The sequence below is a fragment of the Gobio gobio genome, assembly GCF_949357685.1.
Source record: "Gobio gobio genome assembly, chromosome: 10".
NCBI classification, from domain to species: Eukaryota; Metazoa; Chordata; class Actinopteri; order Cypriniformes; family Gobionidae; genus Gobio; species Gobio gobio.
Genome location: NC_137116.1, coordinates 45,859,411 through 45,883,199, shown reverse-complemented (window position 1 = coordinate 45,883,199; position 23,789 = coordinate 45,859,411). Strand labels below are relative to the sequence as shown.

Here is a 23,789-nt window from a genome sequence, read left to right as displayed (position 1 = left end):
TCTATCAGGATGTGCCATCTAGAGTTTCATGACAGAACAATTCCTGTCCTAGTCCCAGACTAAAATGCATGTTTTACCTGAAAGCATCTTGCACAAGATGCACAACAGTGAGACACGTTTTTCTAAGGCACATTTAAAAAAATCTACTCAAATGTCATAATTGAACTTAAAACTAATCCTGGTTTAATCTAAGACCTGTCTGTGAAACCGATCTTCTTTAGGTCCACGTTTGTATACACTAATAATAGTACACTACAAAGGAGGCTATAACACAGCTCTGAGTTTTAATCAGTCTCACCTGAAAACATGCTTGAGTTCCTTGAACTCCTCCTCCTTAATTCTCAAGTCCTCCTCCAGTCTCTCAATTATAACACCATATGACTCACTCACTTTCTTTTTCCACTCATCTAAAGCAAAACATTGAGTTAAGACCCACAACAGTACATGGACACAATAAACACCCACTGTATAATAATCCAATGTTACATACAAAACAATAATTACTCAGTCAATGGACATTGTAAATGTCAACAAGGATTGGAAGACTGAAAATGTTAGTCTTAATCTATTCATATTAACATTGACATGAAGAGCAGAACTAATCGACCAGTCAATTAAAGAAGCTTAATGTTTACCTGTACATGTTTGAGTGGGTCTTGATTTGTAATTCCCCATTGGACTGGTTGGTTTGAACTTTTGTATGCGGTTAGCTGGAGGGAAAGTCTCATGCAGTGGTAACACAATGCTTTGGCACAATAGAGAAGAGCCCGATAAGGGATCACAGCCCCTGCTAAAAATACATCAGCTTCGGTGCGGAATGTGTGACAACAATGACAGCTGACCTCTCTGAGGATCTGTACCTATTACAGGGTGAAGCCATGGCCGATAACTCTCTTCAGACGACAGCTGCATCAAGACTCATAGATGTTCTTATATCTATATATCTCATCTAAATATATATATTGCCCTCTCTGAACTTACATCTGACAAAACTACATGATGTTGTGTTCTGTAAAGGAAATACATTACTGTTAAAAAGTTTCAGCAAGGACACATTAAATTGCTAAAAAAGTGACAGTAAAGATATTTAGGCCCCACTTTATATTAGGTGGCTTTAACTACTATGTACTTATTGTGTTCACATTGTATTGCAAAACATTTCTGCTGATATTGAGGTGGGATACGGGTAAAGTTAGGGACCGGTGTGGTGGTATTGGTAAGTTTAAGGTTAGGGTTAGGTGTAAGGTGTCATAATTACAAATGTAACTACAGAAATTAATTACAGATGTAATTACATGCAGGTAATTTTAAAAATGTAAGTACAATGTAAAAACATGTATGTACACAATAAGTGCATTGTATCAAATTATTAATTAAAATGTTAGTACATAGTAGTTAAGGCCATTTAATATAAAGTGGGTCCGACATTTATGTTTTCCATTTCAAATAAATAACCACATTTTAAATAAATGCTGTTCTTGTGAACTTTGTATTCATCAGAGAATCCTGAAAAATATGCGTCATGGTTCCCCCCAAAAAATATTAAGCAGCACAACTGTTTTCAACATTGATAATAATGTTTCTCGAGCACTAAATGAACATATTAAAGTGATTTCTGAAGGATCATGTGACACTGAAGCCTGGCTGTTGAAAATTCTGCTTTATTATCACAGGAATTAATTACATTTTAAAATATATTCAAATAAAAAACAGTTGTTCTAACTGTATTATTGACGGTGTGAACAGTAGTGTGCATTCCAGATGCATACATATCCATTCAAAATATACGCATTTAAAATGGGCAACTTTAATGATGTCTTCGCGGGACTTTTTCCCGTCTCCAAAGTGTGAGGGCATTTCTTTCTTTTTTTGTTTTGAGATTACGCACCTGATATACTTTGACCTTCATAATGCCATGTTTGGTGAAGAGGCTCAAAGTAAGATAAAAATGTAAAACATAGTAGAAGCAATAACTCGGAACACACAACTTTAAAATGAGCAAACACAAATTAAAAATAAATAAACTGCCCTTTGTTGGGCAGTTCACGCAATGATATTAGTGATAATTCATGCACATATGCTCAGACAGACTTACTTAAATTCACCCTGAGAATGTCTTCATAAAGTTCTTTCCTAAATTTCAGCATTTCCTCCAGGTTCTTGTTCTGTAGAGTTTCCTGCAAAGAGGTAAGTGTGATATTATCGGGGAGAGGGAATTTGGTTTCACTATCCAATGCCTTTACCATCCCCAGTGACATCTCAAATGAATCCTTTGGATCGGAACACATTGGGAAAATGCAGGCGTTCCACAAACTGCACATGGATGTGTCTCCTGAGAACCTGATCTTTTCGAGACACAAGCCCCAGAGTCCAACACAGTCCTCCAGATTAACCTTAAACAAACTCAGAGCTTTCATATCAGCAGGGCTGGATACATTTCTCTTTAAATCATCGTGAATACCAAAAACCACAGTCACAAAACCTGTTTTACCATCCAGGTTTACAGACAAAGAGTGCATGAAAATGTCACTTGGCACCGTTATATACGTGCCAATCCAGCATCCGCTGATGATAGATCTAGTGCCCACTTTAACCTTGGTATCCAGTCTGGAGTATTCCACGACACTGCCCTGGGATACGGTCACAGTGGGATGCAGGATGCTATGCATCACGCAAGCTCTAGTTTTCTCAGATGGCTCCAAGTCGCACACGCTGAAAGCGGCAGAGAGAAGGCCGAGTTCTGCTCTGAGACAGGGGTCAGCGGTGAAGTGGAACAAGTATTCCTCTGTGGTGCCAACGTGATAGAACTTAGAGTTGTTGAGCAGGATGACGTTAAGTGCCGTGCCTTTGAGACGGCGGAAAATCTTTCTGCGAATCTCAACGAGACCTTGTTCCTTCTTTGTGACGTTGGCTGTGTTTTCTGTGTAATCCACAGTAGCTCTTCCTCCCAGGGCTTGAAGAAAGTCCCCATAAGCATCGATTTCACATGTCAGAGGGCCGATTTCACTTAACAAGGTCAGCAGCGTCATAACCGTCCCGTAATCAACATAATAAGTGCTGTCGGTGTAAACAAACTCCTCTCCTTCCCGCTTACATACTGCATTGCATTTGCGCATCTTTTCGATGTCTGGCTTATGCAGAAATTGAGAGCAATTTCTATATTCCATGTCACAGATTCTGGGCACCTCTGCTGGTTCTAGAACAAAAACACCATGTGTGGTACCAACAGAAAGAGGAGAGGGATGTGCTAAGGCAGTAAAACCTGCCTTATCAAACACAATGTACTCTTGGTCCGGAATACTATAGAGTTCTATATCATCAGCACAGGTAACCAGAATTCCCGGCTTCATGTGTGAAGGGAAATCCACATACATTGCAAATTTAAGCTCCAGCATCTGATATAAAGGCTTTCCCAGGGGCAAAGCTGTGAATATTTTGCCAAGGGCACTGGCATTGGGCAAACGTTGACTGAATCCTCCTGCATACATAACAAAATTAATAGATGAATAAATACATCTAATACAATAGTTCAAAGTAATATTTTATATCCATGTATTTATTAGAGGTGTATATATAAAGCAAGATAATGTACAGTCCTCCAGTCATTATCACAGAATTAACCAATTTTTAGGGTAATATACAAGATATTACAAGGTTTATTCTGCCTTTACAAACACTAGATTCAAAATGTTAGGGTCAGTAAGATATTTATTCTATTTTAAATACATTATGTTCTTCTGAACTTTCTATTCAACAAAGAATCCTGAAAAAAAGGATGTTTAGGAAAATAGGAAAAGCAGCAACTGTTTTCAACATTAGATAATAATAATTAGAAATATTTATTGAGCAGCAAATCAGCATAGAATGATTTCTGAGGATTATGTGACACTGATGACTGGAGTAATTTCATAACAGTTTTTTATTTTTTTTATTGTAATGATATTTCACAGCATTACTGTTCATTTGAATTTTTAATCAAATTTTTAATCAAATAAATGTAACTTTGTTGAGTATAAGATACTTCTTTTTGAAAACTCTTACTGGCCCCAAACTTTTGAACAGTGAAGTGTATTGACTCATTACAGCTCATTAACAATCAACAAAATGCAGGAATGAGGGATGATAATTAAAACAGATGAATATAGTACCTGCATGAATAAGGATGACTTTAAATCCAGACAGTGACTTGCCATATTTATCATGAAGACACTGCAGAGAATGTAATGTGGACCCACCATTACCTGTATGGACAGATGATAAAACAGTTCTAAAAAATGTGCTTGAAATACAATTTTAAAAACAAGTTTTTATATAGCCTATCGCACCAATCTTGCATCCTGGAGGATCTGCAAACACATGATAACTGATGCCACGAGGCAGTTCTTTCTTCTCCAGTTTCTCAGTAATCTGAATTTCATAAGCAGACCTCTGGTCCTCATCCACTGCAGTAATGACCACCAGATCCCAGAATTCATTAGTCTGAACTTCTTTACCTGTGGACAGAAAATTAATAACTTTTACCCTTGGTAAAGAAGCCCTCATGAGCAGCAACAACACTAATAAAAAAAGTACTGAAAAGTACCACAGTATTACCACGTTTACTTGGACATGTACAATATGCCATGGTATTCCAGGGGACTGCAAAGAATACCATAAATACCATACCATACCATATGGTATATGAATATATAAATATATGAATACCATATAGTATATGAATATGGCAATCACTCAGTAGACATACTAATAATAACAACGTCACTTTACAGTGTTACCAACACAGTACAATAAAAAGACTGCTTTAAATTATACATAGAAAAAGTATTTTGCAGATATAATGGAAACTTTACCTCTCAACTGGTTGAATTTTTCAATTTTCTCTTTAGTGGATTTTTGCAGATGAACGTTTCCGCGCTCTGCCATTGTAAGACCAATCAAATTCTATATCTTTCTATAATATCACTAGAATAAAACCTGAAAGTTTCAACCAACGGAAAATATAAATCAATGTGCAAATATGAACATGTGCGGAAAAATCTGCGAAAATAATTACATAAATTAATTGCCGTTTTCAAAAGTCAGAGAATCTCTTTGTGTTTACATCGGCACTTCCGGGTTCCAATCATGTGACAAACGAACTCTGACGTCTGTGTTTTTTTTTTTCTTCTTTTTTTTCTTCTTCTTCTTTTTTCTCGCTCTCTTCATCAATATAATTTACATTAAACTTGAATTAATTATTCAAATGAATATTCATTTTACTTGTAATGTAGTGTACAAATAATGTAGTGTGGTTTGCAAGAAAATGTTTGGAGAAGATTATTGTACAATCGTTGTCATAGCAACTTTTATCTTGCATTCATTCAGCCAACAAAAGAGTACAATTGAGAGTCAGGCACACAACCATGGTAAGAACAACAAACTCAATAGCAGATTGAGATTTTAACAGTTTAATTTCAGTTAAACTGCAATTGCAAATGTGTATTTGGAATAGTACTATCATCATATAGTGTTGACAGGCCTAATTCAGAATGGTTTGTTTCCTTCAGAGGATGGAAAAGATATAAAATTCACAAATATGTAAAAATGGATTCACTGAAAGCACACTGGGCCTATTTGTTGAACTGCTCCCAATCCCTGATACTGGATCATGGCTACTGGACATCAGAGGGTGAGAAAGACCCGGAGGACATTGTGATGGTCAGATTGAGCAGTTTGCTTTTAAAGAGTCTGGATCAGATTGGATATTGCAGAGCACTGAGGATTTGCATCTTGGCTGACAACTTTCTGACCAGGATCGGAGCTCTGATGGCATGCACTCACTTGGTGAAGTTAGATTTGAAAGGCAATCAGGTATTTACTTCGTTTAATTTAACCCTGAATATTTGATTCACTTTATTTAAAGGGTTAGTTCACCCAAAACTGACAATTCTGTCATTATTTACTCACCCTCATGTTGTTCCAAACCTGTAAGACTTTCATTCATCTTCAGAACACAAATTAAAATATTTTTGATGAAATCTGAGAGCTTTCTGTCCCTCCATTGGCAGCTACGCAACTAACACTTTGATGCTTCAAAAAGGTCATAAAGAGACTGTAAAACTAATCCGTAAACTAATATGAATTGAGTGATTTAGTCCGAATTTTCTGAAGAGACTCGATCACTTTTTGTGGTGAATAGATTTGATTTAGGCATTATTCACATACAAACATTGATCAGCGAATATGAACAGAAGCTCAAGTGTTGGGTTAACAGTTTAGGACCCAGGACCAGTAGTGAAAAATGAAGACCAAGAGTCAGGAGTGTAATTAATTAAAGAAAAATTTACTGAAGAATAGTTTGCAGTTTCATCAGCAGAAACCAGCTTCAAGTCTCACAAGGTGTTCGTAGGCCGCGCTCCCTCTACCAGCAAACCCCGCCTCTGCCTATCGTACATACAATTTCTGAACAGTTATACTGTTTTCAAGGTCTAATTACTGCATGTAGATTATTCTGATTGGCTCAGAGAAAATGGACAGTCTTGGTAAATTTCCACACATTGTCAGTTAATCAGATTCACGTGTCCATATATCACTTGTTACCCAGAACAACAAGTCCACCCGTCTCTTAGGATGCCCGTAGTCCACATCCAATACTGATCTGCAACACCGAATACTGCGCACATACACCGATAAACAGTCTCTCCAAGGTTGGAGTTGGTTGAGCTCTGGTCCAAACCAGAGAAAGTTTTCCAAAACATACTGATAACAAGTGCTTTTCTCTCAGTGAGAGAGACAGACAATAGTACAGACCATATTCATCTTGATTCGTTAGGGTTTCAGTAAGAGGAAATATGAAATTAAATAAAAATAAAATGAAAGACAAATCTATATTTCATCTCTGGAAGCCGGGCTAAATGAGCAATCCCTGTAACTGCATTCCTGTCGAGTTAGAGGTGTGTGATGCCTCCAAAATCCAAACACACGACAACATGTTCTGAAATCAAGTGTTTTTGCGAAACATCACACACCACCAGGACAGACCCTCAGTCACCACTCAGAGACCAAATACAAACTTTAGAAAATATAAAGGAAGAAACAATCATGGGTCCTATTGATTTGTTGTAGTTTTTTTTTTTTTTTTTTTTTTTTTTAGGAGTTCAAAACTTACAACATAGGGTGAACACAGAACACAACAACAAAACACAAAAACAACAATAAAACAGCAGTAATAATAACAGCAATGAAAAATAAGCAGAAACGACAGATAATAATAGTAATAGTGGAAGTATTTAAATAGTAATAGCATGTATAATAATGATAATATTTTGTGATGCGGCAACAGTAATAACAGTAATAATAATAACAGTAATAATACAATAATGATACTAAAGATGGTGATCAGGTGTGTTGACAGCAATAGTAATATCAATAATAATAATAGATAATATTGATGATAATGATAATAACAACAGTAGTAGGCTAGTACTCATACAAAAAGAATAAATAATAATATATATATATATCTATATATATATCTATATATATATCTATATATATATATATATATATATATATATATATATATATATATATATATATATATATATATATATATATATATATATATATATATACATATATATACACACACACATACATACATACATACATACATACATACATATATATATATATATATATATATATATATATATATATATATATATATATATATATATATATATATATATATATATATATATATATATATATATATATATATATATATATATATATATACATACATATACATATATACACATACATATACATATATATACACATATACATATGGGTCCTATTGATTAATCAAAATCATAACGGGAAAGAATAATTAAAATCATAATAATTATATAGGAGGATGACTATTGATTGAGGATTTGATTATGAATTTGAGTAGGATATATGTATATATACATAATTATATTGAAGTGGCGGTAGATTCCAGAATCTTTCATAAGCGAACCTAGCCTGGATGCCAGCCGAACTTAGCCCCGCCCACAACATTTTTACTCGGGCAGTTCGGTCTGGACTTGATCCATAGAGAAGTAATTATGCCCGAACAGAAACTGTTCGGACCAATGAAATTGTCAGGGCGGGCTTTAGACGATGATGGACAGATGATCAACATTAACGTAATCATCCACGTCATCAAAGGCGCTTGGGTTGAGTTTGTTCTAATCCTAAACGGAGAACTTGTTCGTATATGCATTCACCTTTACTATTTCTCTCAGAAATGATGATCGTGTTGGTAAGTACTCTGTGTATCCTTAAATTATTTTTTTACAACACCGGCAAAGATCGTTTACACTCATCTTCTTCTTCTAACGTTAGGCTACTTATTCCAGCATGCGTGCAGGTACAGGGTTGCCAAGTTTTTACAACAAAACCCGCCCAATTGCTAACGTTCCTCAAAACTAGCCAAAAACAAGCCCAATAGCTTTCCGGGGGGGTTCTCCGGGAAAAAAGGCATTTGGGGGGTAAAATATGTGTTATGTTGGCAGGGCTGGCAGCTAAAAATCGCATTCCTGGGTCTGGATATCACATAATTGGGGTCGCTTCAACCCGCGGACATGGCAACACAGTGCAGTTGAGTTCTGTTGACATTTGACAACTAACGTTATGCGTCGCTCCGTTGCTCTGATTGGTTGTAGGTCTATCCAATTGAGGTCTTTCCTGGTTCGGTTGAAACACGCCCCATAATCACAGCCCAACGGAGCAGAATCAGACTCACATTCTGACTAGAATTGAGTATGACTACGTCAGGCTAAAGCGAACCTGCTTGACGTACAAACCCTCATTGGTTCTTGGGGAAGCTCAAACATGCTGCGTAACACACGAGATTGAATCTCATTGGTCCTCACACGTCAAACGAACATGTTTGAGCTTCTGTTTACCACAACTGATGTGTGAGTTGATCAATGTTTATATGTGAATAAAAGCCTAAATTCAATTTGTTCCTTATATAAAGTGATCGTGTCTCTTCAGACAATTTGGAATAAACTGCTTAATTCATATGGATTAGTTTTACGATCTCTTTGAACTTTTTGAAGGGTGAGTAAATAATGACAGAATTTTCATTTTTGGGTGAACTATCCCTTTAAGCAGAACAAATCACTAATAATCATATTTGTGCTCAGATCGTTCAGCTCCCTGATGCTTCATGTTGGAGTCATCTGAAAGAATTACGACTTCTATATCTACACGACAACAACATGTCAACCTGGAACAGTATTAATGGCCTGTCAGGCTGTTTAAATCTGACTGCTTTAACTCTCTATGACACCCCTCTCAGTTTAAAGAAGAACTACAGGCACTGTCTGGTCAACAACATATGGTCACTGAAGGCTTTGGACAACTTTGTTATCTCTGACGAGGAAATCATCCAAAACTGGTCCCTTCCCTTTAAATTCAAAGCAATGAAGCAACACTTCTGTGTCAGTTTGTACCCGTCTACAAAGTCGGTCAGTGCTCATTATTGTCTTTTTTGTTTGCTGTGTTTACTGTTGTGTCCAAATCACATTTTGATGTTTTCTTTTTCTTCAGGATTCATTTGTGACAGAGATGAAAGCGGTGTACAAGATAATCGCTGAAATAAACAGGATCCAGGCCTTTTATTCTCCCACACTTATTATACAGCGCTGGATCCGAGGCCATTTCGTTAGAAAAAGTTTTGGGTAAATATGTTATGTTGCAGTGTTTGTGATATCTTGACATTTGCAACATTTTATCCTTCATTATAGTGTACAGTGCAATTACTTACAGGTAGAGATATTATTTGGGATATTTGTTTAGTGGGTCTAGAAGTTGTTTTTTTAAGAGGAATTCTGCATTGTCAGACTTTGTAGTACAAAGAAATTCACAGCGTCTGGGAAACCATTCGTTTCCCCATCACCTGTGAGGGAAGAAAATGAGCAGGAACCATCTCAGTCTGAAAAAACCATGGAGGAGGACACAGATGACAACCATCAGCTAGTATGTACTATATTTGACTGATGTGCACTACCGTTCAAAAGTTTGGGGTGGTTAAGATTTTTTATTTGATAATTTGATAACAAACAAAACTGTAATACTGTGGAATATAATTTAAAATAGCTATTTTCACTTTGAATATAGTCCCATTTTATTCCTGTGATTTCACCATTACTACAGTCTTCAGTGTCATATGATCCTTCAGATATCATTCTAATATGCTGATATGATCAATAAATATTTATTATCATTATCAATGTTGAAAAAAGTTGTGGAAACTATGATACACTTTTTTTCAATATTTTTTGATGAATACAAGAGGGAAAAAAACGCATTCATTTGAAATGAAAATCTTTTGTAAAATTATAAATGTACTTAATTTAATTGATTAATAAAAGTATTCCTTTCTTTAAAAAAAAAATCTTATTGACCCTAAACGTTTGAATGGTATCACATATACTGCATATTGTTAATTAGTTAAAAATGTGTGGTTTGTAACCAGAATTGAATTATATTAAATGAACCAAAACTATGAAATAATTCTGGATTAAGTTAGTATTTTAAATGCCCAGTTGCTGTATTCTAACTTGCAGTTATGTTTCTCAGCCAAAGGAAAAGAATACAGAGATCAAGAGACTTCATGTGAACCTCGATAAGCTGATGCAAACTGTCTACCCAGAGGTAATGTGACAACATAAGTATTAACACTGAATGCTATATCTAAAAGTAGACCTTTTAGTATTCATGCATTGGTCACTTTTACACAGGTTTTTCAGGAAGCTACAAATGCTGAATCATTTGACGGCCAACAAGACATGAAAGTACTATGCAACACCCCTAAATGCAGAAGTCTGAAATCTGAAGTCCAAACAAGCACATTCGACCAAGGTACAACAAAGTATTGGCTTTAATTAGCCTAGCTCTGTTAAATTTGATTGACCTAATGGCTCTGTTTTGTATGTCCAGATACTAATGTGACAAGTGACATCTGTAATGAGGAAATTGAGGAAGGAACCTTTCGTGTTTTGGGATTGAAGGCTTTGGTCCACCAGAGTGAGCCATTGAGGGACATGTTGTGCTCCCGTAAAGCTGTGGGACAGGACATCCGTGAAGCCATCAGCCATTTTCACACACAGAGACCTGGTCAACAGCATCACTCACCTGCCATAACTACAGGGAAGCGTCTGATTGGCCGTCGCCCTGACAACATCAGCCTCACTCCGTTTAAAGTAATTGAAAGAGCCCATGAATCATTTGACAAGGCCAGAATGCAGAGACAGCTTGCAGAGAAGGTAACTGAGTGCCACATTGACCGTGAAGTAGCCAAAGGCCACAGATACGACTTCATGGAGGCTCGGAGGACAGACGTGCGTCTGCGTCAGGAGCGTGAATGGGCGGATATGGAGAAAACACTCACTCTACAGAGAGCCAAGCTGGAACAGGACGTCCATCATGCGCGTCAGAAACATGCCCAGTTTCTGGAAGAGAAGAGGAGGAGGATCCAGGAGCAAGAGATGGTTTGCAGTTTCAGCCAACAGCACAACTCCCTAGCGAGGGCCGTACTCAGATACAGCACATGGAAACGTGGTAACCAGCAATAGATGCATGAATGTTTTTGATTAAACTCATTTTAACATGGAACATGACATTTGAATGTGTGCTAGTTTGAACCCTTTGTGTAGCTTCAAAAGCAGATTAACTGTACTATAGTTTAGAATTGTACAATAAATTATAGTACTCACCTGAAGATGTCTGCAAATATTATATTAGAGATATTGGGATCTGCTCCTCTTTTCAAAGTCCAAAACATTACATAACAGGGACCCAAAAATACTCTCCTAATGCACAACCACCCCCATCCGTCAGGCACAAGTCAAGAGTAACTAGTATTAAAGCCACAGTCTAAGTTTACATAACTGAGTCATCATTACGCTCTTTAAAATAACACTCAAGAAAGATGAACTGAATGCCATATTTAAGCAGAACAGAAGTCAACATCGCAACATTCATAGTATAACACAAGAATCTTTAAATCACCTTTTAATGCCAAAACCAATTTTGCTTGAGAACAAATAAATATGTACTGCACTAAATTATAATAGTATTTATGACATAATATCAAAAATAATTATCCATGTCTTTATCTAGAAGTCCTGTCCAACAAATCACAATGTGAGATTCAATGTATTGTTCTGGCCTGACATATAAAGGTAGAATCTAACATTTGTAAATGACTAGACTGAAAATCTATGCAAACTTGATTGTGCATGTCACAGGAAGTACCACATATCGACCTCACCACCTATATGAAGTGTATTCATCTTATTTTCTTTCAGTACTAAAGTTGTTTAGAACGACAACAGTGCAATATACTAGCTTAGTCTTCTGGTACAGTCATAGAGATTTGTACATGATTGCACATGACCCTGAATTCTAGCTTAAAGTCTAAAAGGTGAAATATCAAAAAAAAAAAAAAATTATATATATATATGTGATCTATTTTTTAAATAATATGAATATTCATCATGTCTATACAAAATAATTTCTAATATATTTAACAGAAAAAGACTCCTGAATACAACGCTAATGCCTTTTTCTGAATTCACACAGTTTTATGTACCCAACAGTTCATGATCTTTTATACTGAACTCAAATGTGAATGCCTATGTCATCCTAATTCTACAGTGAAGTCTTGACCCCAACCATTATTTTTCAGAAACTAAATCAATTACTGAATGCACAGAAAGTCAATTTCAACTTCTCCCTGAGTTTTCTCACAGGGTGGGCAGAGGAGCCAGGCTGTCTTTATTCCCCTCCAGGAAAGCGCTACATGAGGCAAAGGTGCGGTAGAAGCTGGAGGAAAGCCCAGCGATGTCAGTGGAGATATAGGGCAGCACGCCAGGAGTGGCCTGGTTGTAGTAAGAAATCTGAGAGAAATGCATACATAAGCATGTAAGCCAGACGCACTTAACCTTTAGTACTTTAACACCTACATGGCAGAACCAGGAACCACTCTAAGCAGTTTCTAAACGTGAGTTATAAATGGTGTTATTGGCTAATGTACATGCGTATTATTTCAGTTAAAGAGATTGTTATGTTTAAAGCTGTGTTAATTCTTGAACTTTGACTCATTCAGTCATTCAATATAAGTGTCCATTAGGCTTTCTGTGTATTTATTACCTTTGTGAAAGAGCTATCCTCTTCCCAGATACTGAACCCAGCAGAGAGCACCTCTCCTCTGTTGTAGTCTTCCGTAGGAGGGTACGCAGGCAGGGTAACAGAACGCAAGGCAATCAAGTAAGGGTCTCTGAAAAGGACAAAGATATGATACCTTATGTTATATTGTCCTTTGGAAAGACACAAAAAAGAGAGTTAGAGTTAGAGGTTTACCCAGAATCACAAGGGCGTCTCCTAGAGGCCAGGAGGATGAATTCCTGGACTTTGCCTCCTTTAGTCACGGAGGGGGTGACAACACGGTAGATGGTGTCGTCTTCATCTGAGTCGGTTATCACTTCACACTCTCTGTATTAGAGCATATTTATTATGTTCAGTTATAATATCAGTGTTCTGCATTAAGTCATTTGAAACCAGCCATTGCAGCAGACAACCTGTAAGATATCTTAGATTGCCATTTAACATAAAATACAGTTCTTTTGCATAAAAACAAATAAATAAGACCCCTGTAAAAGCGACATTTGATTTAAATTTATGTTGCAGCAAAAATTACGCCAAATAGAGATCCAAGCTTATAAGTAAATTTTTTTATATTTAAACTTTTAAAGGTTTAAAATGTCTGAAATTGCTTATTTTAAAGAGGACTCAGATGTGAAATACTTCACTGAGATTATAATGTAGCCAATTAATGATATGCGTGTATTTGTTCAATTTCATATGTGTGTCTACACACTGTAAACCCGAATGCTCAAAATAATTAATTAATTTGAGTAGGGTGAACTTAAATTAAACAAATTAGTTCAATCAATTTAGAACTTTCTTTTTCTTTGAGTTCTCAAAACTGACACATTTTAAGTAATCTGGATTGTTTCATTGTTTGAATTTTATGAACTAGTTTTTAACTGAAACTGGGCTGGGTTTTCTATTACCCAGCATGCTTTTCCATTACACACAATAGGGACAGTAAATGCCAAAATTAAGTGTTATATTATATTTTTTGTGCAAGATTAACGTTAAGCGGGAGATTTAGTAGTGTTTAATATTTTGTTATGCTAGTTTAGGGTTACCATCATGGTGACGAGTAGATCATGAGCTTGGTTTGAGAACAGATATTAAATGTTCTATATTGCCATATTCAATCAGCATTTGCTATGCTATGCTAATGCTATCAAAGCATTGTGTTGCCAATTAGCAAGTTAGCATTTACTGAGTTAGATAGTTAAAGCTAAATTTCCACTACTAATTTATATTTAAGTTGAGATAACAACATGATCATTTTAATTTAAATGTATGAATGAACTCAAATATTTCAAGTTAAGTGTAATTAAAATCTATCAGTACAGAATAAAAATCTGCCACTTCTGTTTACTTGAATTGCTTACCTTAAAAATGTTGATGTACTGACTACCTAATTTTTTTTTAGTTTTGCCAATTTATTCAGGTTTATAGTGTATATATATATATATATATAGAGAGAGAGAGATAGAAAGAGAGTAAGCGAGTTAATTTATAGATTTTAATAGAAAATAAAAAACGGCTGATAAAAGCCCAAAGTATATTTTTGCTGTCTGCGATTTGCGATGATCCATTCACTGTGATGTTTGCTGTGAATTTTCATCATCAGGACGAGTCTGCGGACATCTGCGCACACTGTCCGTATGAAGCCCAATTTTTGTGTCCATGTGTGAATGATTTGAGCACTTGAAAACAAAAGTCTAATAGATTCTGCCACGCTCACATCCAAAGAAGTATACTTTGAAAGGCTTGTGCAGGAGATGAAGCGGAATTTGAAAAATGAAGTATACCCGGGCTTTTATATAATTCACTATTTTCTGTGCCAGTCACCCTTAGTTGTTCGCATGAATAATAGAGTGAGAATGTGAGATGAAGTAATTGCAAATAATTCAAATGTTATATTATTGAGCCATTCCTCACAGTCATGTTGATAAAAATGTGCATTGTTGTTTTCCAAATTGCAGAAAAATGCATTTGACATACTGGTAGTGGTGGTCCCATGCCTTCCTTCGCCTTAGATCAGACAGTAACAGAAACACCTGCTCGGCTGCCACGGCCACATGGGTCTCCACCTTAAAGCACAACATCTGGTTCTCCTCCAGCGTGTATAAACTCACCTGGGCACAACGTTTCAGCTCATAAATTTCTCTAAAGCTTCTACAGCACTTTTGACTGCTCAAGTCACCCATGTAATCTCAAAAGGACAAAATGAAAACTTAAAAAACAGGGTTTACAAAGATTATCCACCTTGTTTTTCTCTGAGGTTAAGACCCAGTTGGTCCGGGCAGCTAACATCTTCAGTGCCGAAACATTATTGTAACTGAGGTACACCTGCCAAGATATGGAATAGTCATATGATTCGGTAAAGTATTTTGAGTATATCCATGACATTTATAGCTTTTTTAACAGGTTAATATACCTGGTTACTTGGGTCCCAGGGAACCGAGAGAGGAACCTCACTTTGCTTGCAGGATATTATGTACTTCCTGTAAGAGGAGAGCATACTCATGTGATCTAGTGTCCCATGCTGCTCTGCCATGCAGGAATTTTTATAGCTGTAGTGTAAACTTTGAATATGACATACAGCCAGAGTGTATAAATAGCATACGATATCATAAGAATAAGATATATCCGGATATTATAGAGTCAATCTACAGGTTCCTACCTGTCAAGGCGGATTTTCTTTCTGGCTATGGCTTCCTGAAAGCGCCTCTTACCATCCTAGATAAAACAGGACGAGGAGATTATGATTTCTAATCTAAAACATAAATCTAATCTAAATAAGAGAGAGTTTTCATGTCAAGCAAACACTTCAGTTCCAGCATTGATTGTCTTACAACCTCTTGAACCCATCCAACAATCTCCTCTGTCAACAAGTTTAACTCTTCCACCATATGAGGGATTATAAGACTGTTATAGCGCTCACCACAGGCTCAGGCCGTATCCTTGGCAAAGTGCATGGCTTCCTGTCATTGTCCAAGACCTCAAAGGTCATGAAGGCAGTGTTGATGTGTCGCAGGGGCTCTCCACCCTGATAGGCCTCTGCACACACTCCCACCTCCATACTGGAATAGCACACACAACATAACAGTTGTACAAGGATAGATCAGGCTTCTTGATTCATGGATGTAATTGATACTGAGCCATAGCTTTTATTCTATAATAATATAAAATATATATTAAAAAAAGCCTTACTGAGCCATAGCTTTTATAATACAATAAAATAAATTGTACTAAATGTACAAAATGTAATATAATTATATAATAAAAATTAAATGTTTATATTATAAATTAATATATTGTATGTAATAAAATAAAGTATATATATATATATATATATATATATATATATATATATATATATATATATATATATATATATATATATATATATATATATATATATATATATATATATATATATATATATATATATATATATATATATATATATATATATATATATATACACTCTAAAAAAAAAAAGGTTCTATATGGCACCAAAAATGGTTCTTGGCTCGTAATCATAGGGGAACCTTTTTTAGTGCTATATAGCACCAATTTTGGTGCTTCAGTGGTTCTTCAGCGGTTCTTCAGAGGTTCTTCAGCGGTTCTTCAGAGGTTCTTCACCGGTTCTTTCACTAAGGTGCTATATAGCACCTCTGAAGAACCGCTGAAGAACCACTGAAGCACCAAAATTGGTGCTATATAGCACTAAAAAAGGTTCCCCTATGATTACGAGCCTTTTTTTTAGAGTGTATATATATAAACTAATATTGTGAAATATTATTACAATTTAAAATAACTGCTTTCGATTTGAAATATTTTAATTTTATATATTTAAATTATTCCTGTGACAGCAAAACTGATTACTGATTCATTACTCCAGTCTTCAGTCACATGATCCTTCAGAAATCATTCTAATATGCTGATTTGGTGCTTAAGAAACCTTTCTTATTATTATCAATGTTAAAATTAGTTATGCTGCTTAATATTTTTTGTGGAGACTGATAGATTTTTTCAGGATTCTTTTATTAATAGAAAGTTCAAAAGAACAGCATTTGTTTGAAACATAACTTTTTTTATAGGGTACAACGGGGCTAAAAGGCACACCTTAAGAAAAATGTGCTTTTCACTACTCCTATAATGTAGGATATACAGAAATATATATATATTTAAAAATCCTAAAAATGTTTGGGGTTAAAGACCCCACACATGGGGTTAAAGGCTCACCAGCATGGGGCAAAAGGCACACAGTATTGATACAAATACTTTCGCTAAAATATTAGGGTTTTAATAATGTCTAAGTAAATACTTGTTCAAAACGATCCCTTTAGCAAAGTTTGAACTATTTCCTGTTTATTTTGATTAATAAAATAATTAATTTTTGATCAATAAATATGCTGTCATTAAAATATATTTATATAGAAATATATATGAAAAATATAGAAACAAAATCATAAAAAATTTTGATTCTGAAAGCATTGAAGGAGATCCCATAATTGAATATAGATTTACAGTTGTAACAATAAAGGATATGATTAATATCACATTTTTAAATATGATGGTTTCATTTTAATGTGGTGATTATCTCTAAGTTGGACACCCAACTTTTATATGATACTTACAATCTGAATCGAACCATGTCATGTCAACTATTGGAAAAGTCAGCCGCCAGCTGTTTATTATCATGTTAAATATGGTGCCTTTTGCCCGAACAGCAGGGGTGCCTTTTACTCAAAATACCAAACTTTTACATATTCTTCCGTTATTGAAAAACTGTTGCTTTAATTACCTTGAACAAAACTGACAAACATTAACAAGACCTTTGTTTCAAAATATTCAATAATTTTAGCGATTGTTATTTGTTACTTAAAGGGTTAGTTCACCCAAAAATGAAAATTCTGTCATTAATTACTTACCCTCATGTCGTTCGACACCCGTAAGACCTCCATTCATCTTCGGAACAGAAATGAAGATATTTTAGTTGAAATCTGATGGCTCTGAAAGTGATAATAGTTTTTGTGCGCAAAAAAACCCTAAATAACGACTTATATAGTGATGACGATTTCAAAACACGGCCTCGTGAAGCTTCGAAGCGTTATGAATCAGTGAGCCGAATCAGCAGTTTGGATCGCCAAATTTCAGCAGTTTGGCGGTTTGACACGCGATCCGAATCATGATTCGACTCACTGATTCATAACGCTTCGAAGCTTCATGAGGCCGTGTTTTGAAATCGTCATCACTATATAAGTCGTTATTTAGGGTTTTTTTGCGCACAAAAACTATTCTCGCAGATTCATAAAGTTATTTTAGAACCACTGTAGTGAGATGGACTTTGTAACGACGTCTTTAGTACCTTTTAAGGGTCTTGAGAGTGAACCGTGCATTGTGCCAATGGAGGCCTTTCAGAGCCATCAGATTTCAACTAAAATATCTTCATTTGTGTTCCGAAGATGAACGGAGGTCTTACGGGTGTCGAACGACATGAGGGTAAGTAATTGATGACAGAATTTTCATTTTTGGGTGAACTAACCCTTTAACACCAAACTTTTGAATGTTTTTAATGTATATAGCCATAGCCGTCCCAGTGGTTCGCTAATTTTTCATCATATAGTGATACCTTTTCTTGAAAGTATTGTTTACGATTGCCTTCAACACCAGTCTGTCTCCAATGTGGGAGGGGCCACGAAAGTGGAACATGTCTATGCTCCGCAGAGTAGGGTGAGCATTACACAAACGGCTAGAGGAAAAAGCATACAGAGTGTAATGCACCTAAGCACGAATGATTTCTCGAATAGAATAGAATATCCTGAATGAGGTTAACAAGAGATTGTGTCATCAGATTTGACTGTTGTAGAATAGCGACCTGGCAGAGATTGTGGCTACATTCTCCATCCAGGCCATGATTTGTCCACCGAAGGTGCTGACCTGGTGATTGGCATGAGGAGGGAGCACCAGCTCGACGCTTTCTACCCGAGTTCGCTCTGCAGGCACCGCATCCTGATAATCGAGATCCTCACTCACTGAAAAACAAATAGAGCACCACTTATCAGAGCTAGTGCATCTTCCAGTCTATTTATTCAACACACTTCAAACCACGTGACCCTTTGAAGGTTTACTGCACATATGCTTAAATGAATGTTGGCGGAATACTCATGAAGAGACACCAAACAAGCCGAACGACACCTTTAATCATGAACGCAACTCCTGATTCATGACTCATTTCCTGTGGCCTCTCTTCAAAGTCTTGGAAGTAAACAAACACACCTGGAGAGTCTCTGCTCACCTGTCTGAGAGGAGCAGCTGCTGAGGAGATCGATAATAGTCTCTGCGTGGATTAGTCTCATCCTCCTGCGCTCGGCTGCGATGCTGTACTCCATCTGCTCCGCCTGCGTGCGTGGAATCGCCTGCTTGAGCTGTACCTGTGCAAATGAACAAGACATGGACCAAATCCAAGATCTGATTAAAAGGTGTGCCTAAAAATTTTGGTTTCCGACATTCTGAACTGGGGCCGGTTGCATAAACCATTAAGACTAGTCTTAAAAGTTAGACATACATTTTTTTCTTTAAGACTGTTCATAACTTTTTAAAATCAGTTACATAAAAACATAGACTGGCCTAATTTGATACGAAAAGTAAAACTGAATGTCACTTTCCTAACTGCTAGTGGCTCATACTAGATCTTAAGACACTGTCTTAACATAATGGCTTAGTTTATGCAACTGGCCCCAGGGCTGGTTTGACTTGAGGTTTCTTACCTTTCCTGCTTCGGTACGACGGGCCACAAAGGTGGCGAAAGCATGGCAGACCTTCCAATGTCTGTCGCTAAAGAGATCTTCACAGCTCACCGAAATACCAACCTGTGACAAAGACCGACATCATCAGTCATGTGTTTAGTTTTATTCATTTAGCGGAAGCTTTTGTACAAAGGAAGAACATTACAAGCAGGGACAACAATGTTCTCAGTACACAATGACAAGTTTCCAGTATAAACTAGATTAGCGCAAAAGCTAGAGCAGAAGTGAAATGCAGTGTTTTGGTTGTATCAATAGATGTTTGATTTCACATGATAAAATCATTTGTGCTCTCTAAGTTGCGCTAAATAGTCACCTTTATTTATATTGCTTTAAATAAAAAAAATGCCAAAGCAGATTTACAGTGATAAACAGGAAGATAATGATTCAACGCTGCAAACAGAATCAAGTAAAAGACAATAGTGTCATTGTTCAGTTGAAATCAGTTCAGTGTTTATTCAGTTTGGTTCAATAGCTCTGTATTGTGCAATTTAGCTACAAAGCAGCTCTGCAGAAAACATGATCATCATCCAGCTCAGTTCAGTTCTCATCCAATAGTGTCAGTGCAGTGAAATCCATAATATCGCTGAATATTAAGTGGATATTAAATAGTAGTAGATCCCACAAACCTCCATGCTGGATGTGAAGGCTCTGTTGACTTTGGCTGTAATGTTCACAACCTGTCCAACCCTGAAGAAACGGCAAAACATACCATTAAGCAAAAGCTTGCTATTTCAATTTTGAAGTAATTAGATCCTATAAATGTTTTTACCCTATGGTTGTTTCAACGTGAATGTCATCCACTGAAGCTGTGATACAGGAGCAGCCAGCATGTCTCTCAGCTGGGAACAAGAGAGCAAATGTTGATGATTAATAAATTGCTTTTACACCCAAAGCAAGTATTTAAGCAGGTTCTTCTGAAAAGCAAGCAGGCAAGTCATTCTGAAGGAAGAAAGAAGGTTCCGCGCTACCGAATGAAGAGAAAACAAACAGGCCAGCGCAGCTCATTTTAAGCAACATTAAGGGAAGCATGCAAAGCTGTTACCAACCACCATCTGTGCTTTTCACAGCGCTACAAAGGTTTAGCCACAAGAAATGCTTTTGCCTTTTATCAGTTAAATATGATTAAAAATCATTCCAACTGCTATTAAACTTTCTCGCCAGCCCGTTACTCTGTTTATTCGCGGTAAGAGGATGGAAATCACAGTGTAAACTCTACAGACTCCTCCATCTGCGATGTCTAATGACACTTAGTACAAGCATATGGTGTGGGGGTGTTTACATGAATACTGGCGTTGACGGCAATGATTCAGAGTGAAATTAAATCACCTTAAAAATGTACTTGAAATAGTTATACTTGGCAGAGATTGGATGAATTTAAAATCAAATAATCATGGTTTCATTCAAACAGCGTCAGCAACTCTAACATTAAGAATACCCCTAACGGACCAGACAGGCAGGCGGTGGAGTCCATCCACTTGAGCAGCTGCCCAGCACTGAGTTCTCCACAGTGGTTTGCATGGCAGGGAAGGACTATCTGGCTCATCTTTACTTCAGTCGGGTTCCTGTACATCTCCCCATTCTCCAGAATGAACGTGGGCTCTTCCAGCAGCATAGGATCACTGTTCTCACTCGCCATGACTTGGGCTCTGTTGGAGCAATACATCAACATATTAAGATCCTTATTTTGTGGCGATCAAAATTATAGGCCAGAATATGACTTGTTTTAAAGGTGGGATGTCAAAAGTTCAGGAAATGTAACTTTAAGGTCGTGTCCTCATATAAAGTGGTCTTGCATAAACATTTGCTTGAATATCAGGACAAGTGACTGTTGTTATTTTCACAGGATTCATAGTGAGGTCATGGCACATTAAGTCATCACGCAAGCTCATGCTTTTATTTATTTATTTTTGATAAAATCTATATCATATGTGATTTTAAATGCATGTTACACAGTGACTAAATGTGGCCTGTCCATTTTGCTTGTTATTTTCATGAGCCACAGCAATTTTAAGTCAGTTCAAAAGGGATTAGTCCTACCTATTTGGTTAAAAAAAATAAGAATACTTGAGAGTGCTACATTGCAACAGATTTATAATCAGAGAAAATTCCTTTTGGAATTACTGAACAGAACAGATTATTCTGCATGAATGAAAAAATATTATTGCAAATTAAATCAAACAAAATTATAGGAGATTTTTTTTAAAACATGCCAGGCTCTGTGTATTACACAATGAATTCCAGTTTATTTTCTTGGTGCAATAACCTGCACCAGTTAGCAAACACTATCTTACAGACTTATTCAAATAATTGTTTTGTCATTTATTTGTATATTTCAATTTATTTAAACGATGAGTTATGGCAATATGCAAGTTTTGTGTTCCAAAAACGTTCAAAAAATAAACGTCTATACAAAAATTTAAAAACAAATGATTGGAAAACGAGTTGTGAAAAACGCATTAAAACTATTAAAATGCACACTCGCTGTAAAAACAGATGTGAACACGTTTAAACTCTTAAATATAACAGCTAAATATTATGAAGACTTGGAGCCAGATCAGAAACAGGACAAAGCTGTTTTTGTCTGTAAAAACGACGTGCCATAGCGATTAATACGCTTAACTCGTTTCTGTTTGTAATTAACTCAAGCCTGTGTGCAGTCAAATAGTTCACTTAAGAGACGTCCAAGTACAGAACATGTTACAGCTGATATTAAGAATATAATATTTTTTTAGGGTGGAATTTACAATTAAAAGCATAAAAACGTAACCAATAATTTCAGTGTGCCGTTATTCAGCATCAAAACAAATCCTGTTCAGTTCTCACATAGCTAGCCTAAGTATGGAGCACTTGTCTTGTGTCAGACTAAATGAGTCATGGTGACCTCTAACAAACACTGAAGTGGCAAAAACTTAACTGACATAATTTTGCTTATTCATACATGGTTGTGTTATGTGTTGAGGTTATGGGAGAGTAGGCTACATCAAGTTATTAAAAACTGAATTATAGCCAATATAGACTGTTGCATATTAATCTACTGTTTCTAATTCAAGACAACAACAGCAAACTGAATATCCTTTATAAAAACATTAAGTTGCGTGCATTTATCGACTTATTTTTATAAGTAGAAACGTATGATTATGTTTTTCTAAAGTTTGCACAACAGGTTATTAAGTGTCAACTGCGTCTGAACTAAAATACCCTTTTGGGCAGGCTGGTAATGAAAAAAAAGAAAAGAAATAAGCAAACTTACGTGAATAGATGTTAAACCTCTCTCATTTGCACGAAGAAACGATGTCTGTGTGGTGTCTGAATCTTTGCAAGATAGTTAGGCTATATTAAAATAAATAAAAAGACATTCCTTGCTATTCCCAGTCAAACAAAGTGTCCACACTGCGCTCGACACTGTTCCCATAAGCCCTATGAAGATACAGTGACGCCCAGAAACTTTTTAAGGTAGACTGATTCTGTTACTATTGACCTTAAGGAATTAGGGGGAAACAATATATATATATATCTGCTTACAGGGTTTTAATAAATTAGTTAGGCTAATTTAAAAATTTGTTAACAGACCCGAAGCCAGTATACATGTCTTTTTGTAATTAGCCTACTTACAAAGCTTTTCTTCAAATAAATTGATTTGTAAATATGATTACTCTGGCTAATGTAAAGTTCATATAGGTAGGCTATAAATATAGGCTAACTGGAGTTATATTAGAAAATATGTATAAGAAGACTCTTCTTTGAATTTTACATTGCATTTTAAGGCTTTTTTCTACTTATCTCAATGCT

General features: G+C 36.0%; 4 protein-coding genes across 5 annotated transcripts in view; 1 reads left to right on the top strand and 3 right to left on the bottom strand.

Annotated features, from left to right (window-relative positions):
- tnni3k (TNNI3 interacting kinase) overlaps positions 1-848 on the bottom strand; it is a 30,629-nt gene extending 29,781 nt beyond the window's left edge. Inside the window, exons 1-2 of one of the 2 annotated variants that reach the window (XM_079826660.1) lie at positions 636-848; positions 299-407 (exon numbers count right to left, since the gene is read on the bottom strand). In XM_079826660.1, the coding sequence (XP_079682786.1) occupies positions 299-407; positions 636-675 (149 nt within the window). In that variant the 5' untranslated portion in view covers positions 676-848. The remainder of the gene's footprint in view (positions 1-298; positions 408-635) is intronic. The other variant, XM_079826659.1, reaches the window with a different exon arrangement.
- A 794-nt stretch (positions 849-1,642) lies between these two features.
- On the bottom strand, positions 1,643-5,135 carry fpgt (fucose-1-phosphate guanylyltransferase). The gene is made up of 4 exons (XM_079826683.1): positions 4,851-5,135; positions 4,326-4,493; positions 4,149-4,241; positions 1,643-3,478 (listed from the first exon to the last, which is right to left on the bottom strand). Exons 1-4 carry the CDS (start codon positions 4,921-4,923, stop codon positions 2,082-2,084), a joined length of 1,731 nt encoding a protein of 576 aa, XP_079682809.1. The 5' UTR covers positions 4,924-5,135; the 3' UTR covers positions 1,643-2,081.
- A 448-nt stretch (positions 5,136-5,583) lies between these two features.
- lrriq3 (leucine-rich repeats and IQ motif containing 3) lies at positions 5,584-11,612 on the top strand (the record flags this gene model as incomplete). Its single annotated transcript, XM_079826349.1, has 6 exons — positions 5,584-5,850; positions 9,180-9,503; positions 9,586-9,699; positions 10,618-10,692; positions 10,779-10,899; positions 10,978-11,612. The coding sequence occupies 6 exons, from the start codon at positions 5,584-5,586 to the stop codon at positions 11,610-11,612; spliced, it is 1,536 nt and encodes a 511-aa protein (XP_079682475.1).
- A 436-nt stretch (positions 11,613-12,048) lies between these two features.
- acot11b (acyl-CoA thioesterase 11b) lies at positions 12,049-23,421 on the bottom strand. Its single transcript, XM_079826684.1, has 16 exons — positions 23,251-23,421; positions 21,447-21,646; positions 20,770-20,839; positions 20,627-20,687; positions 19,962-20,063; positions 19,490-19,625; positions 19,070-19,226; positions 18,824-18,943; positions 16,127-16,265; positions 15,866-15,921; positions 15,620-15,686; positions 15,448-15,531; positions 15,184-15,317; positions 13,402-13,533; positions 13,192-13,318; positions 12,049-12,938 (listed from the first exon to the last, which is right to left on the bottom strand). Exons 2-16 carry the CDS (start codon positions 21,634-21,636, stop codon positions 12,786-12,788), a joined length of 1,728 nt encoding a protein of 575 aa, XP_079682810.1. The 5' UTR covers positions 21,637-21,646; positions 23,251-23,421; the 3' UTR covers positions 12,049-12,785.
- Between the last annotated feature and the right edge of the window lie 368 nt (positions 23,422-23,789).

What these genes read in the sequence shown, in the direction of transcription:
- fpgt (XM_079826683.1), bottom strand. Translation starts at nt 4,923, where the DNA reads ATGGCAGAGCGCGGAAACGTTCATCTGCAAAAATCCACTAAAGAGAAA. An exon ending in TCCTCCAGGATGCAAGATTG is followed by an intron (nt 4,242 to 4,325) that starts GTGCGATAGGCT and finishes CTGTCCATACAG; the next exon opens with GTAATGGTGGGTCCACATTA. An exon ending in AGTCATCCTTATTCATGCAG is followed by an intron (nt 3,479 to 4,148) that starts GTACTATATTCA and finishes TTATGTATGCAG; the next exon opens with GAGGATTCAGTCAACGTTTG.
- acot11b (XM_079826684.1), bottom strand. Translation starts at nt 21,636, where the DNA reads ATGGCGAGTGAGAACAGTGATCCTATGCTGCTGGAAGAGCCCACGTTC. An exon ending in CACGTTGAAACAACCATAGG is followed by an intron (nt 20,688 to 20,769) that starts GTAAAAACATTT and finishes CCGTTTCTTCAG; the next exon opens with GGTTGGACAGGTTGTGAACA. An exon ending in GGATACGGCCTGAGCCTGTG is followed by an intron (nt 15,922 to 16,126) that starts GTGAGCGCTATA and finishes TGTTTTATCTAG; the next exon opens with GATGGTAAGAGGCGCTTTCA.